General features: G+C 45.5%; 1 protein-coding gene across 1 annotated transcript in view; it reads left to right on the top strand.

The window, feature by feature from the left end:
* The window catches only part of GABBR2 (gamma-aminobutyric acid type B receptor subunit 2), a 388,449-nt gene that overhangs the window by 194,535 nt on the left and 176,557 nt on the right, over positions 1–17,357 (top strand). The window contains exon 5 of the mRNA XM_021066509.1: positions 11,101–11,166. Within this exon, the coding sequence (XP_020922168.1) occupies positions 11,101–11,166 (66 nt within the window). The remainder of the gene's footprint in view (positions 1–11,100; positions 11,167–17,357) is intronic.

Here is a 17,357-nt window from a genome sequence, read left to right as displayed (position 1 = left end):
GGAATTTTTTGTATCCCCGTTTCACAGACAGGCAACTTCAAGAGGTTAAGGAGCTTACCCCAAGTCACCCAACTGGAAAGCGATGGGTTGGAATTCAAACCTGAATCTGGGCAATATCATTGTCCAGCTTCTGTAACGTCATGCACAGCTGCAGTTCTGAAAAAGGGTTCCAGCATCACATCAGCCCAGGAGAGCAGAGCCCAAGACATCATGCTCACTCTGTTGGCGCTCTTCCCCTGGAACCTGCATCGCTTCTTCTCAAACCAGCTTCTAGTCTTTGCTCAGTTGTGCCATTTTCCCAGAGGCCTTCCCTGAATGTTTTATTCAAAATTTAAACTCCTGCCTCTCCCACTCCCACTCCCCCTTTCTGCTAATTTTCTCTGTTACACTGATGGACATCTGTATGTTTCTGGGGTCTGCCGTAACCAAGTACCACAAACTATGTGGCTTAAAACAACAGAAGTTTATTCTCTCACATTCTGGGAGCTAGACGTCCAAGGTCAAGGTGTTGCCAAGGCCATGCTCTAGAAGGCGTGGGGACTCCTCCACACCTTTCTCTTGGTTTCTAATGTCACTAGCAGTCATTGATGTTCCTTGACATGCATCTGTGTAACTCCCGTCTTTGCCTCAGCTAACTTTTCCCCCACCTCTCTTCACATCATCTTCTTATTAGGAGACTAGGCATGTGGAATTGAGAGCCTCTTCCACTCCAATATGACCTCATCTTAACTGATTTCATCTGTAAAGACCCTGTTTTCAAGTGAGATCACATTCTGAGGTATTGGGGGGTTAGGATTTCAACATATCTTTGGGAGATACAGCTCAACCCACAATATATCTGACCTCGTATTCATTTTACGTAGTTGTTTTGTCATCTGTCTCCTCCCACTAGGTTGTAAACTCTAGGAGGCAGCAGTTTCTATCTGTCTTGGTCACTGTTTTATTCCTCATCACCTGGAATTAAGCCTAATTTGCTCAACAAATTTGCTGAGTGTGTATACATCAAATACCAAGTCTGAACAGACAAAGTAACAGAGAACATGAGGATGAAATACCCAGGAACAAAGAAAAGTAACTTCTGGAAAGCTCAGAGGAAACACACATCTCTGGTTTGCTGTGGGATTAGATAGAGAAGGAGGTCTGGCGGACAAGAAAGAAAACTAAATAGCAACCAGCAGAATTAAAATCTGCATTGGAGATAGTAAAGAGCAGAGTTAATGCCAGGGAAAACAAATGCCAATAATATGGAGGACGAACTTGCAATGCTTTTCCAGAATGCAGAGGAAATGGCCAAGAGATCCCTCTAGTGAGAGGAAAGATAAGTTATAGACACTGGAGAAGGGAGATCCTAAGGGAAAACCAGAACAAATGAAACAGAACCCAAAAAGTGTGTGTGGGGGGGTCCCAGTATCAACAAGCATCCCTATCACCCAGATCTTGGTTCCTAGTACAGTTCGCCACAAGAAGGACCCAAGGCTCCTCGGAGAACCAGCTGACTCTAGAACTGGGACAGGAAATATACAGGATGGTCCTGTCATACCAGGAAGTTAAGAACACGCTGAAAACAACATCCACACCACACACTAATGAAAGTGTGTCAGAAGAGTACAGCAGCTGTTGAAAGAGCTCCCCGGGATCAAAGCTGGGATATCTGAGCAATGAAATAAAGTAGTATTGGCTTATAACCCCAAGTATAAAACAAACATCCATGAGTCCATACCGATTAAATAAGTAAATGGGAGAGAATAGAAAAAATCTCCTATGCCAAAAAAGGCCAAATAGTTTATGCAGTTCTTTCAGGCTCAAGGAGGTGAAGCAGAACTACCCACTTGTTAAGTGACTTCCTTCCAAAGAGCACAGGATGAAGAGGGGGCAGGAGGAGAGTTATTTCATAGTGGAAGAACCTGAGAACCACTGCCTCAGCCAGGTGACCCAGGCCAGCATCAACAGTGATAAATCGACATAAATGAATGTTGAAAGTATGTACCCTTGATATGACGTGGTCTTCCTCCCCAAAATCTATAAGCCCAGTCTAATCACAAGAAAACTATCAAGTGAGTTCTTTATTTTTGTTTTGTTTTGTTTTGTTTTGTTTTGTCACCCCGAAGCAAATGGGGTTCCCAGGCCAGGGATCAGATCAAAACCATAGCTGCAACCTAAGCCACAGCTGTGGCAATGTTGGATCCTTAACCCACGGTGCCAGGCCGGGGATCAAAGCTGCATCTCAGTGCTCCCAAGACACTGCCAGTCCCGTTGCACCACAGCAGGAACTCCAATCAAGTGAATTTCCATTCTGCAAAATACCTGACCAGTAGTCCTCAAAACTGTCTAGGTCTTCAAAGCTAAGGACTGTCATGAGCTTGAGACAGCTTGAGATATCTTTTCATTTATTTATGTCATTTAATTGCTTTCAGCACCATTTTGCAGTTTTCTGTGTAAAAATGTTTAAGCTCATTAGTTTAAATTAATCCTAAGAATTTTACTCTTTTTGATGCTATTGTAAATCAATTGAATTTTTTCTTTTGGTTTGCTTATTGTGAATATATAGAAATACAACTGAAAAAAAAAAAAAAAAAAAGCTAAGGACTGTCTAAGCCAAAAGGAGCCTACAAAAACATGACAACAAAATAGAATGTGGTATGCAGATGGGATACAGGAATAGAAAAAGGACAGTAGAGAAAAAAAACTAAAGACATCTGAGTAATGTAGGAGCTTCAATTAATAATCAATTGTATTGATTCATTGTAACAAATGCATGATATTAACGTAAGACGTTAATAATAGGGGAAAATGGGTGAGGAACATTGGGGAACTCTTTATACTCTGTGATTTTTTTCCCATGAATCTAAAATTATTCTCAAATAAGAAGTTTATTTAAAAAAAATAGGATGAATTCCTCAGTGGTAATGAACCCAACTAGTATCCATGAGGATGTGGGTTCAATTCCTGGCCCCGCTCAGTAGGTTAAGGATCCAGCGTTGCCATGAGCTGCAGTGTAGGTTGCAGATGCAGCTCAGTTCTGGCTTTGCTGTGGCTGTGGTGTAGGCCGGAAGCTGCAGCTCCAATTCAACACCTAGCCTGGGAACTTCTATATGCCACATCTGCAGTCCTAAAAAAATAAATAAATAAATAATTTTTTTAATTAAAAAAAAAAAAAGGAGACATGAGTCCCCACTGTGGTTCAGTGGATTAAGAACCCAACTAGTATCCATGAGGATTCGGGTTTGATCCCTTCCTCAGTGGGTTCAGGATCCAGTATTGCTGCAAACTGTGGCATAGGTCACAGATGTAGCTTGGATCCTGAGCTGCTGCAGCTGAGGCATAGGCTGGCTTCTGCAGCTCCTATTCAACCAGCCTGGGAACTTCCACATGCCACAGGTGTAGCCCTAAAAAGAAAAGAGAAACACTGGAGACAAACTTAAATGGGCTCAAGAGAGATCTACTAGATTGGAACATACAAAACTGCCAATTTGGAACTACAAAGTCAACAGCTTCATAAGGAGAAATTTGTAGACTATATGTACAGACTAGCTGACCTTTCTGCCTAAGAGAATTGGTGCAAAGAGAATCATACCCAGACCCATTTTGGCAAAAAGTTTTGAAATACAAACATAAAGGGGAAAAGCTACAAGTATGTAGGCCAGATAGATACAAAACCAGGACACCTCCACTCCCCTGCAACATTCAGTCCCAGAAACAATGGAGCACCTGGGAGACATTCCCCAGTTGAGGCTCACATGATGTACCAGCCAGGTGCCCTTCTTGAAGTTAATGCTTAAGGTCTTAAATCATCAGCTGCCGAGAATGACCACAAACTTTATAGCTGAGGTCGTGATAGAAGTAGCTGAGCAGGGACCACTGAAACCCAGGGAGAGAGACAGAGCTAAGTAGTTGTTATAAAAATGTATGCAGATACAGGAATTCATTTTGAATGCAAATGTGTATACATATATAATGCAAATAGATACTGTAATAACAGTAATTGAAGTATAAAAACCCAAATTCCATTAAGACAGCCAAAGAAGTTAGTAAAAGAAATTGGGTGCTAAACTCCAGGTCTTAAGTTGAAAGTAGAAGAGGGACTCAAAAGAAACTGTTTTGCTTATGAGTTTCATAACTGGAAAAATAGAAGTTAAGGAAGGCTTTGAATAGCTTAATGGTAAATACACCCTAATGCAAACAGAAACTGAGGCTCCTGAAACACAGAAGATAAAAGCAAAGAAAATCTAGTCCATATATGGGAAAATCTAGTCCATATATGGGAAAACAGCAAATGTGAAAACCAGAAAGCATAAAATAAAACTACAGATCAAACATAGTCATTCTGACCATGCATTCAAAAAGATCAAACTCCCTGTTAAGGGGCAAAGGCTTTCAGGTTGTGCTTTTTGTTTGTGGTTTTGTTTGTTTGTTTGTTTGTTTGATGGGGGGGGCGTTGACTGCACTTGTGGCATGAGCAAGTTCCCAGGCTAGGGATCAAACCCACGCCACAGTAGCAACCCAAGCCACTGCAGTGACAATGCCATATTCTTAACCTACTGAGCCACATGGAAACTCTTTTCAGGTTGTGTTTCGAAGAACTAACTATAGTTACATTGACAACAGGCAAAATGACAGAGAAAGGTCCAAGGTGAAAGGTCGGGCAGAGGTATATCAAACAAACCAAACTGAAGCAAGAATCCAGTGTTTACATGAGAGCAAAGAGAATTCAAGATACAAGGGTTAAACAGGATTAAGGAGAGTCATTTTCTATAGATAAGGGTACAATTCGCCCTGAGAATAGCATGCTCGTGGACCATTATTGCTCTAAATTACATCTCACTGAAATATATAAAGAAAAGCCTGTTAAAATACAAGGGGGAATTGACAGAAACACAATCGTATTGAGAACCACAACATCTCTCTCAGTCTTGGACTGAGAAAACCAGCAAGAACATAGAGGAAGTGAATAATGGAATTAATCAGGCGGATTTAGCAGATATGTATCAAAGTTTGTCCAAGAGAAAGGCAGGACATAAAACCATCTCTGTGTGATTAAAGACCCCAGGCCTTTCAGCTTGCTCCAGGCCTGTTTCCATCAGGGACCTTTAGTAATAATGGTCACTGGACCAGGCTGGGAGGCTACCCCTTGAGGGCCAGAGGCCATACTAGGTATTTTCCTGGTGCCCACAGTGAAGCCCTGGGCTCTGTGGGAAGAGCACAGGCTCCACACATGTCCCTGTGTTTACTTCAGTGGCTTTATTGGCCTTCTCTGGAGCAGCCACCAACCCATCATTCAGAAATCAGACTCCATGACTTCCCCATGTTATAAGTCAACTGATTAGCAACCTTAATTCCCTCTGCAGTGTTAATCCCCCCTCTCCAGGTCACATAGCATAGTCACAGGTTCTAGGAATTAGGACATGGACATCTTCCAGTTCATCCCAGGAAGACCACAAAGATAGGTTTGGAGGGGATTGTTCCTAGTTTTGCTCCATGAGAAAGTCCTAGTGGGCATTACTCCCCAGTGCACAGGCTAGGAGCCCAGCCTGACTGCCTGAACCTGAGGTTCATACAAGCACCTCAAGGGGACGCAAAGCCATAGGATAGATGTGGTGCATCTTCCCAGCAGGCCAGTTTTGCTCAGAGTCATGGGAAGGAAAAACATCACTTTTATCTTAAGATAAACTAGATAGGTTATTGGAATGCTAACTATACATGAATTTTTAAGAAAAACAGTACACTTTAAAGAAACGTCATGCTTTGCCAGTGGGCTCGTAAGTGCTATCCCCTCTTTCACTCCCGTCCTCAAGACTAGGTCCTGCCTTTAGGGACATTGCCGGGGAGGAAAAAAATGTCTAAGAAAGACTAATTGTAGCTAAATAAAGGAGAATGCTCATTCTGGGTATGGAGGGACTCGGGAAAACACCTAGGCTGATCCTCTCAGACTTACCCAGGTCTCACAACCAGAATGGGAGAACAGGCACAGACCTAGGCTTCTGACTCCTTCATCATCTGCATCCGCCCCCTCTCGCAGGTCAGGCCACCTCCCAGCCTGCATAATAGCTTAGGACTCGTAGCACCTCACCCCTTTCTATAATGTTGAACATGGTTTCACTGGATTTTTCAGCAGCCCCATAGGGTGGGGTAGAGTGAGTCTATGAAAAACCAGGCAGCTATTAAACATGAGCTGAGACAGATGCACAGGTGGCAGGAGGGTCAGATAATCCAGAAGTCGGTGTCAGGGTCAACCAGAGCCTTCTAGCAAGACCCCACACTTCTGCCTTAGGGAAATAGGATGGATTGCCTTCTGCTTTCCTTCTCTTTTAAATGCACATCAGCTATCTTAATGTCTCAGGATAACATTTGCTTCTCAAGTCCTTCCACCTCAAAATCTACAGGACTTTTCTTCCCGAGTCGTTGCCGCAGACTGAGGGCTGAGCCCCAGCTGCTCAGGCCAGGTGCTTTCTCAGCTGGGAGGTAATATATATAGGGGTGAGAGGTCAAGTGCTTATACTTTGGGGCCAGAGGCACCTTGGGTCCAGGCCAGTGCCACCACTTCTTAGCTGTGTGACCTGGTGTCTTAGATTGAACTCCCTAGAAACAAAGTCTAGGATTCTTTTCAAAGATTTATTGAGAGTGCACTCAGGAGAAGAGAAAAGAAGCAGGATAAAGCAAGACGGGAGCTAGAATGCCTCTTGAGGAGACTGGTTTAGCCTGGCCCCATCGGGTCTCTGGAGCACAGTCTGTACCACAGAGCTGGTCCCACGTTTCTACAAGGGGGCTAGAGTTTCCTGCCCGTGTGTGGCAGTCACTGGCAGCTATGGGGCATGGGGTACAGCATGGCCTCCCGGGGCCAGGAAGCTCCCCTTGGCTGAGGGAAGTTTTCCAGAGGATGGAATACACTGTCCACGACCTTAGATCTAGCCCTCGAAGAAGAAGCTGTCATTTGTCTGACCTCAGGACATCTACTTTCACTCCAGGCAGACCCCGGCAGAGCCAAGAGTCCAGCAGGGATTTTTGAAACCCTGCCCCCTGGCATGTTTCGGGGTCTCTAACATCAGAGCATTGTTCTGAACTCTCATCCTCAGAGAGAGTCGTGGCTGTCCTCCCCTACCCCCTGGCTCCCCTTTAACTGCTCCCGAGCCTCTTCAACCACAGAGGAATGAACACTTATACCTCGGCAGGGAGTGGGGAGGGAACTTGGCCAGAAGCAGAGTCCACTGCCAACACAAAACCTCTCTTTCCTCTCTCTGGATTTTAAGGAAAACATACAAATTATGCAACATTGAGAAGTGTGATTCTAGAGCTTTCGTGAGAGTGTCAAGTATGTTAAAAATTTTTTAAGATTCTCCCAGGCCAAAATCTTCCCCTTTACCCTTGAATCTTCTAATAAACTGCTACTCCAAAAAGAAGAGCCAGGTATATCCACACTTTTCATACTCTCAGGACAACTCCTCTGCCCTGAGAGTACACAGATCCCATTTTGAGGAACACCCTAAGCTCTTTATGCTGCTCTCAAGGCCCCCCTACGAATCCGGCACAGTCACATATCCCTTTGTCCTCTTCCCACCCTGGGATCCAGACTCCGGCTACAATGGCTTGTCCTCTTCCCTCCCAAGCTTTGCAGCATTTTGCCCCTCTTACTCACCATCTAGAATCAGAGTAAGTATGAATAGCTCCCTGCAGCAGGCACAGTCTGGCCCTGGATAGACTCTTTCTCCAGGGCCCTCTGATGGTCAGGGGCACCAAGGTGAGAGCGCTGATTTTGGGGTGCTCTGCTGGATTTGGGAAAGCCTTTTGCCTCTCTGGGAAGGGGTTAACTAGATCAGCCATCCCTTGGGCCCCATCCATTCTTAACAGTCTGGGAGCACAGAACCAAGTGTGGTCGTGCAACTTGGTTGTCATGGCAACAGAGACACTAAATGGTCCACAGGTGGCAGAGCTAGTTATTTATCTGTCAGCAAGTGGTCAGGCAGTCAACCATGAATATGCGTGTCCCTTGGTTCATTCAAGAAATGGACATGGTGAACCCAACCAGTGCTGAAGTTCTAGGTTAGCAGGATATTAATGTAGTTGATGATAATAACCATCAGCTGTTGAATGACCAGTGTGGACTAGGCATTGTGCTTGTGCTTCACACAACATTCATTCCCTTAATCACACATTTAATACCTGTTTATTGATATACGTGTCATGCCCTGTGCTGGGAGCTGGAGACCCAGAGATGCATCAGCTTACCCTCAGGCCAGCGGGGAAGACAAATGCACTCGGGCCATGATGGAGGGAAGCACAGAGTGCCCTGGGCCCACGGAGAAGCAAATGGCCACCAAGTCTAATGGGACAGAAATGGCTTCTCAGAAGCCATTTGTCTGGAATGCCAGCGTTAGGGATGGGCAGAAAGATGAGGAGCTGATTCAGGCAGGAAGGGGTGTGGCAGCCCTCCAGGCAGAGCGAGTGGGGTGGGAGGGAATGGCGTTCTGGGTGGTTGAGCATGTAGAAAGAAAGGGGACTGCATGAGAAAATGAATGAATCGATGAATGAATGAATATCAGACCATTTTAGAGAACTGCACATAATTCATTCTCCCTGCTATGGAGGAGTAGCGAGAAATGTGATTAGAGAAATGAACAGATATCATTTGGTAAAGAATCTGGAATGCTCCAAGGAGCTCAGAGTTTGATCTTTAAAGCTCCAGAAGCCATGGAAAGGTTTTACACAATCCGATTTGAATCTTAGAATGATCCCTTCATCTGCTCTCTGGAAACTAGGGTGATGGGGCAGGACTAAAGGCAGGGATCCAGCAGAGAGGCTATAGTGGTTCATCTAGCAGGGCAATGGGGCTGGAGGGATTGGGGTGATTCAGGATCTAGTGAGCAGAGAGAATAGACCCCGATGATAGCTAGAATGAGAAAAGGAGTGAACCTAGGATGGCTTCCAAGTTTCTGATCTGGGAGAGTGGGAGGCTGGTGACACTATTCCAGGGATGGACAGTACAGGAGGAGGAGGGAGTATGATGGAGATGATGATGAGTTCAGCTTGGGACATGTTGAGATTAAGGTGCCAGGGAAAATTCAAGTGGAGGTGTCCGGGGGTTGGGGGTGGGGGTGGTAGCTGGAGAAAAGTCTGGGCTGGAGGATGAGATTTGAGTCTACAGCACTCAGAGGGGAGTCCTGGCTGGGGTCATGAACGAGATTGCCCAGGGAGAGTGATGAGGGCAGGACTGTCTGGAATGCCAGCGTTAGGGATGGGCAGAAAGATGAGGAGCTGATTCAGGGTCTGAGCAAGAATGACTGGGGAAGGAGGGAGCCAGGAGAGATCATCATGGAAGCCAGTGGGTGGGTTTCATTATCATGAATCCTACAGCCACTGGGCAACGTAGAGAGTATTATCCCAATTTCAGAGATGAGGAAACCTTGGCTCCAAGAGATTAAGACCCAGAGTCATGTAGCTGGTCAGTGCTGGAGCTGGGATGGTCTCACTGACTTCAGAATCCAGTAAGCTGTTTCTCCGCTGCCATGTTGAGCAACACAAGCCTTGGCACAAAGTAGACACTCCATAAATGTTTGCTGGCTGGCTGGCTGGCTGGCTACGGATGTGGGTAGATGAATACCATTAGCAGCAAGCAATGCTAAGAAAAAAAAAATCCAGCAAACAAGCAGAAAGACCCTGGAGTGTGCCCAGGAGCCTGGCCACAGAACGGAAGCAGCTTAGAACTTTTTATAGCATTGCAGACATGGTGATGACAAAGGCTTGCCTTCCTTCAACTGCTCTGTTAACGATCTTTTAAAGTCCTTTCAGAGCGAGTTTTTTTTTTTTCTTCTTCTTTCCATTCTTGCTTGCAAACGAAGGATGATTTTAGAATCCAAGCCTTTTTTATATTGCTAAAGTACATGATGAGTAAAATGGCCTCCCAGTCAGCACTTTCCAATTTTGAAAGATGCTAAAAACTGATCTTTAAAGGCATGTTTCTCTTCTTTATGCATCAAAGGGCCTCGAGGCCTGCTGGAAAGGATGGGATAAATAGCGGGAAGGTAGCACCACCTGCAAAGCAGTGCAGAGGGCAGAATTGGGATGGGGAGCAGGCGTACGGGCTGAGGCCTGGCTGGTCTGCTGGAGGCTGCTTATACATCCTCCTTCCACCTGTTCTTTATGCAGGCAGGGCCCAGCCTGGATCCCATCCCCTAGAAAGCAACCAAGAACCCCTGTCCCTAACCCAGGAGGGAGCCTCAGATAGACACACTCAGTGTATGTTTGTTGAATGAATAAGTGAGTCACAGGAGCTGGAGTCCAATATATACCTATTAACTGCATTGAGATCATAAGATAATAAATAACCATTTATAGAGCTTTTGAATATAGATTTTCCTTTGAAATAAAGGGAGAAGTCTTGTTTGGAAGAAGGTTATAAAATACACTAATTCTAGCTGTGTGTTTACTCTGTGCCGGGAACTATGTTAAGCACTTTATGAGGATTATCTCATTTAGTCCTCTCAGCAGCTGTCTAAAGCAAGTACTACCATTATCTGCATTTTGCAGATGAGGAAATTGAGGCCAAGATGGGAAAAGGAGCCTCTCGAGGCCACCCGAGGAGCTGAGATTTGAACAAAGCTCAGAACTTGAAGAAACTCTGAAACTTCTTAATTGGGAAGCTCTGTGGGTTCCAGGAAAGTAAGAAAGTCTAGAATACGGCGGGGCAGGGGGTGCCTGGGAACTTGTTTCTGCTGCCAAGTCCCCAGGGACCTTAGAAGTTCCCAATGGTGAGTGAGGACAAAGGGTGGATGCTGTCTCAGTGCCCCACAGCGCTTGACTGCCCTGGTTGGAGGAGGGCAGGGGAGACTCCGAGGCCCCTTGGAGCCTCCGGCCCTGCAGACTTGCCCCAGGGTTTGCCCATGAGACAGAGAGGGCTGCCAGCAGGAGCTGAGGGAAAGCAATGCCCAGAGAGGGCCTGAAATCCATGCTGGGCTTGGAGGGGGTGAGCTTCTGCCCTGCCTGCACCCCCCAGGGAGACCTTCTGCTGGAGAGCCTGGGGCTGGTGAATGATCCCTGGCCGTGACCTCCAGCCCTCTGGGCTGTGCTGATCATACACTCACCTTCACCTCTGTGTCCTTCTGTCCACAGGGCAACGACGTGCGGATCATCCTTGGCCAGTTTGACCAGAATATGGCAGCAAAAGTGTTCTGTTGTGTAAGTAACACTTTGGTCATGTCGTTTGTGTCTTTGGAAGCTTTTTCTCGGACTCATTCTCATTGCCTGGTCTACAAGCAGCATCATAGGACCGAGTCTGGGGTGTTGCAAGCAGAAGTGTTACTCTCACTACTTTCTCCTCTTTTCAGGGAGTAAAAACCCCAGAACTCAGAACAGTGCAGTCACAGGAGGAGCCAGGAACCTTGATTTACCAAACCCACTGTCTAACCATTGCCAGTTAGTTCTAAGTCCCCTTGACCCAGCCTTGCTTAAAGCATTGCTGTGCATGCTGAGCAGAGGGAGACACCAGATTCCAGGGCGAGACAGGTACGCCTCAGACCACACTCTGCCCTGTAAGCAGAGTCTCAGGTTGAGAACGAATGTCAACTGCTCAGTATCTACCCCTGAATCCCTTCAGTTGTCTGGTGTGTGATAAGTGAAAAAGTACATTTTTGGAGTTCCCGTCATGGCGCAGTGGTTAACGAATCCAACTAGGAACCATGAGGTTGTGGGTTCGATCCCTGGCCTTGCTCAGTGGGTTAAGGATCTGGCATTGCCAGGAGCTATGGTGTGGGTCACAGATGCGGCTCAAATTCCACGTTGCTGTGGCTCTGGCGTAGGCCAGCAACAACAGCAGCAATTCGACCCCTAGCCTGGGAACCTCCATATGCCATGGGAGCAGCCCTAGAAAAGGCAAAAAGACCAAAAATTTTTTTAAAAAAGTACATTTTTTAATTTTACCTCATTTAATCTTTTCAGTAACCAGGTCAAACTGACAATGAGGAGAGCCTTATCCAAGGGACAGTTCATGGCAGAACCAAGGCTCCATCCCCATTCACCTGACTCTCTGCCGAATTCTTTTTTCTTCACATGATATTCTATCCTGAGCTTATATGAGTTCTCTAACACGGGACCTGTGTCTGTCCTTTTTGACGCCCTGCGTCCCCCTCCTCTGCCCCAGGGTCAGGAGAGAAGTTAACAAAATGCGAGCTTGTTATGTGAGACATTATCTACCCAGTAAGCTCCTCCTCTTAGAGCAAGTTTACCCTGTAGTCTCTAGCAATAGGCCATTGGACCTTTTTTTTTTTCAGTAACTTGGATGAGATCATAACAAGTACGCTTATAGGAATTTTAGAAGTTGTGAAATATGTTGGATGACAGAGCCGGGGTACATGAAACCTTGATAAGTTGGAATGTTTGATTAAATCCAAGAAGACTCAATCTAATTGTCCTAATATAAGGTTATCTTAGGACAAATTGGGCTGCCTCTTTCCAAGGTAGTAGAGGCATAGTTGAGGAGTACTGTGCATTTAGAACAAGAGAGAATTGGGGGTCTCAGGTGACCTCAAGGTTACTGTGAGTAACTGGTATGAGCACAGCTGCCAGGGAACCAAGGTGACCTCAGCTTGCACGTCCATACCCAGAGCAACCCCACCTGTGGCATTCTGCTCAGCTCCTGGTGTCCCGCTTCAGGAGAGATGCAGGAACTGAAAAGAGACCAGGAGCAAGGAGAGAGCAGTGACTGGGAAACCACAGTCACACAGGGTTATTTCACCGTGAAGCAGGGAGAAGCTACAGCTGACCTTTCAGGAGACCCTGGATGAAACTTAGTGCTCAGGGGTTAGTCTACTTGGGCTTAAACTCCTGGTCTGCAGCTTAGTAACTGAATTTGGGCTTGCTGACACCTTAGGAGCCTCAGTTTTCTCATGTGTAAAGTAGGGATAATAAAAACACCTATCTGGCGTTCCCGTCTCAGCTCAGCAGAAACGAATCTGACTAGGAACCATGAGGTTGCAGTTTCGATCCCTGGCCTCGTTCAGTGGGTTAAGGATCCGGTGTTGCTGTGCGCTGTGGTGTAGGTCACAGACGTGGCTCGGATCCCACATTGCTGTGGCTCTGGCATAGGCTGGCAGCTACAGTTCTGATTAGACTCCTAACCTGGGAACCTCCACATGCCACAGGTGTGGCCCTAAAAAGACAAAACAACAAACAAAAACAAACAAACAAAAAAAACCCCATACCTATCTCATAGGATTGTTGTGACAATTAAACGAGCAAAAAAAACACTTTGCATAGTGCCTGATGTACAGTGAGCTCTCAGCAAATGTCAGCGACCTTTTTTTATTTGTTTATGTAAGGTCTCTGAGGATGGAATGGCCCACCACTGAGCTGGCAAGTTTACTAACTGATGGACTTTACAAGATCCTGTTAAGCACCTATGTATTAGCTAAGCGTAACGAGGGGTCTTTCCATATGGAAATCTAAGGCGGATCATGAGAAAGATTGTTTTAAATGGAGCAAATTGATTTAATACATTTTACTTCAAAACTCAAATACCTTGCATGGTACCATCTAAGGTCCAGAAATATCCCATTTGGAAAAGGAAAATAATGCTCTAAGAGGCTGGGTTTTTTTTTAGAGAAGAAGCTGAGTGTGACCCCTCCTATATCCCCAAGGTCTTGTGAATAGCCAGCACACGGTGGGTGATTATTGATCAAATGAGGAAAAATAAATTAATAAATATGATCCATAATGAAACTATACTGGGCACTGGACATCTCCTCTTTGCACAAAATGCAGAAAGACCTTCTGTTCTAGTTTAAGTCAAACCCAAGCCGAGGCATGGCAATGATTTCCTTCCATGGCATGTGCTGGGAGTATTTTCCGAGTGGCATTTCCAGCGTGGTTTCCGTGTCAGAAGGGACGGCATGGCTGTCTCCATCCTGACCCAGAGCCCCAGGCTTCTTGCCGTCTACACAGCATGGGACACCATCCCACCTTCTCATCCCACTTTCGTCTTTCCTCTTGTGCTTTGGGTATTTTGAGATGGGCTTTCTCTTAGAGTCTTTGCTGGCTGCTTTATTCATCGAGGGATTTCTCCAAAGTTTCCGGTTGGGGATTTATTCCGTGTGTCAGACCCTCAGATGAATCTACCCTCCAGGACTTTGTCTTATCCGGTTAGAAAGAATTCTTCTGGCAGGTCTAGAAGGTCCTGAGGAGGGTCTGCTCACTGTCCTCCCGCTGGATCAAGACTCTGGCTTGTGATGGAGGGAGGGGCCGCTCAGAGCAGAGACCCAGGGAGAAAGTTTTTCTGCCCCCGTGAGGGTCAGCACAACCAGATGGCGACAACCGAGTCTTTGCCAGCCCAATGCTGCGGTGCACACTTTACAGCATGTTGCTGCATTCTTGAGATTGGACCTGCCACCCAATGGGAGAGCAGACTCTGGCAAATGCAAGGCCTATTTATAGCCCTGTGGCAAAATGTTCATTTTGGCGCCAGCAAAGGATAAGCATGGCCTCTTGCTTTTGTCTTCTCCACCCTCCTCGGGGGTCTAAGCTAAATTCTCAAGCACGCCGACCTGGGTTCTGGTTTTAGTTCTGCCAGCTGTGTGACCTCAGGCAGGCCTCTTTACAGCTCGGGTTCCCGGCTGCCTCACTTCTAAAATGGAAGCGATGACCCCTGCCTGATCTCTCTCAGAGGCTTGTCAAGAGGCGTAAACAAGGCCACTGAGGGTGACCATCATCCCAGCTGTTAACTGCTTTACTGATGTGGGGATTTATGACTGGTATGGTTGTGAAATGCCTATAAAAGGGAAACATCCTTCTTGCATGGGGAGGTGAGGAGGCTAAAGGAAACTTAATAAAAAGAGGAAATCGGAGGAGTTCCTGTCATGGCTCAGCGGTTAACGAATCCGACTAGAAACCACGAGGTTGCGGGTTCGATCCCTGGCCTTGCTCAGTGGGTTAAGGATCTGGCATTGCCGTGAGCTGTGGTGTAGGCTGCAGACACGGCTCGGATCTGGCGTTGCTGTGGCTCTGGCATAGGCCGGAGGCTATAGCTCTGATTCTACCCCTAGCCTGGGAACCTCCATATGCTGCGGGAGCAGCCCAAGAAATGGCAAAAAGACAAAAAAAAAAAGAGGAAATTGGATTTTAAATTACATCATGGCTACCTATCTGTAGCTAGTGAGAACCAGGGTGGTTCATGGGACTGAAAAACATGAGCTCTGGACTGCCCAGCATCACCTGGCAGGGCCTGTTTGGTGGCCACTGGTCCTGAGACCACGTTCCTACCAGAGGTAGAAGAAAAAAAAAAAAAAACAACAACAGGGTAATCAAGTAGACTGGAAATTTGTTCATTCAGTCACTCTACAACCATTTATTCGGTGTCCTGTGTACCCTTGGCACTGTGCTCAGCCCTGGGGATTCTGGAAAGAGCAGACACCACCCTCCAGGAACTGCCCATCTGGCAAAGGAGACAGACAGACAAGCATACCGGCAGCTATTTAGAGGTCACTTGTCCAGCCATCTCAGCTCTTCAGAACATAGGAATACCGAAATGGAGGCCCAGAGGTTTGTCTGCATTTGCTTTAGACAGAGGATGCTATATTTAAGCCCAGTCTACCTTCCTTGAAGGAGAGCCCTTTAGACTCTCACTCAAAGCCTGTGGGCTTTTGCTCTACACGTATGTTTAATAATCCAGGCTCCCTGCTTTCCATAGCAGTTTGGAAACAGCAAATGGAGAGCAAGGAGAGGCATCTAATGACAGTGAAAGTGACAGCCGAGACCAGACAGCTAGAAAGGAGACAAAGCCATCAAAAGTGGATCAGAAATTCCAAGAGCAACAGTCTAGGGCCATTTGGTGTTTGGTCTCATGCCCAAGAACCTCACAGAACATGGCCCATAACAGTGGCTGATGTTCAAGTGAATCCATGTGTTACTGGAAGGAGAAAGGAGTGAAATGAAGCAGCTAAGATGTCCCTGCATGTGGTGTAGGCCAGGCATGGATTATTATCTCATTATATTATTTCATTTAATTCGTACACCAATTGATAGAACACTGTAAACCAGCTATAATAGAAAAAAATAAAAATCATTAAAAATAGTAATAATAATAATTCATACACCAACCCAGTGAGATAGATAGATGGCTTTGCTTTCCACAGGCTATAGATGAGAAGAAAGGCCCAGGGAGTTGTGTGCCAGACTTACCCAGCTGGTATGTGGCAAAGAATCTAGTGCTGCTTGACTACAATCTTTTTTCTTCCCAGAAGATCAGTAGAAAAATTTTTATCTTCAAAATTGACTAATACTCTAAACAAAATATGTTGCCATTCAAATGGACTGAGCTTCTGTTTTCTGGAAAATGAGTCACAAGGAACAGCTACTAACAGGACAATGACAGGTCAAACAGCTGGTACTGCACTTCCCTAGAAGGCTTCTGACTTTCTGTTCTGTGCTGTCTTTAAATTATCACATGGTCTTTGGTCTCAGAGAGTAAGACAAATCTGTCTTTGTGTCTGATCTGCCTCATGTCCTCACTTTGTATCTATTGACTCTTACTTACCAAACATTCTTAGCAATTGTTCATCTCTTGCCTCAACCTTTTAAGATTGAAAAAGCTTCCCAGAAGTTTCACTTTGTTTTGCTAAGAAAAGAGGGAAACAAACAAACAAAAAAAAACGGACTTTAAATCTGGTCACCTTAACTTAGCTGAATGTGTTTGTGCGAATTCCTCAATCTCTGAACCTCAATTTCTTCAACTATAAAATAGAAATAATAGCACACACCTCAAAGGGTTGTTGTGAGAATGAAATAATGTATGTAAATGGCCAAGCTCATAATAGGGGTTCAGTATATGTGAGTTCCTCCTCCATGTCAGTGAAAGATGGGAGCTGTGAGTCCTCAAACATTCTGCCATTGATTAAATAACCTGGAATCATTGAGATGACCCTTTTGTTCAAAAGTCTAGTCCCAACCCAGGATTTGGGATTATCTTTTCCTAAAAAAAAAAAAAAAAAAAAAAAAAAAAGCTTTCCATGAGCTAAACCCCATTTATTAGAGGAAAGCCCAGCAGACTGCCTTCTTTGTTGAACTGGGATTTTGTTCTGTAGTTATAATAGGAGGATTCTCTGTGTTTTCTACAAGAGTTTTGATCAGGGCAACATTGTAATATAGTTGCTGGAAAAATGACTATGATCTGAGGATGTATTATGAGCGGTACAGTGTCTAGAATGAGGGAGGTGAAAATCCTATATCATTGGAGGTCTAGAGAAGAGGCAGTGTAGTCATTGCCTTGAGATAGTTGAAGGGCTTTTTTTAATTAAACTTTCAGTTTATTTTGGGAGTTCCCATAGGGGGGCAGTAGAAATGAATCTGACTAGGAACTGTGAGGTTGTAGGTTCTATTCC

The sequence above is a fragment of the Sus scrofa genome, chromosome 1 (assembly GCF_000003025.6).
Source record: "Sus scrofa isolate TJ Tabasco breed Duroc chromosome 1, Sscrofa11.1, whole genome shotgun sequence".
In the NCBI taxonomy this organism is placed as follows: Eukaryota; Metazoa; Chordata; class Mammalia; order Artiodactyla; family Suidae; genus Sus; species Sus scrofa.
This window is presented reverse-complemented; position numbering and strand designations above follow the sequence as displayed.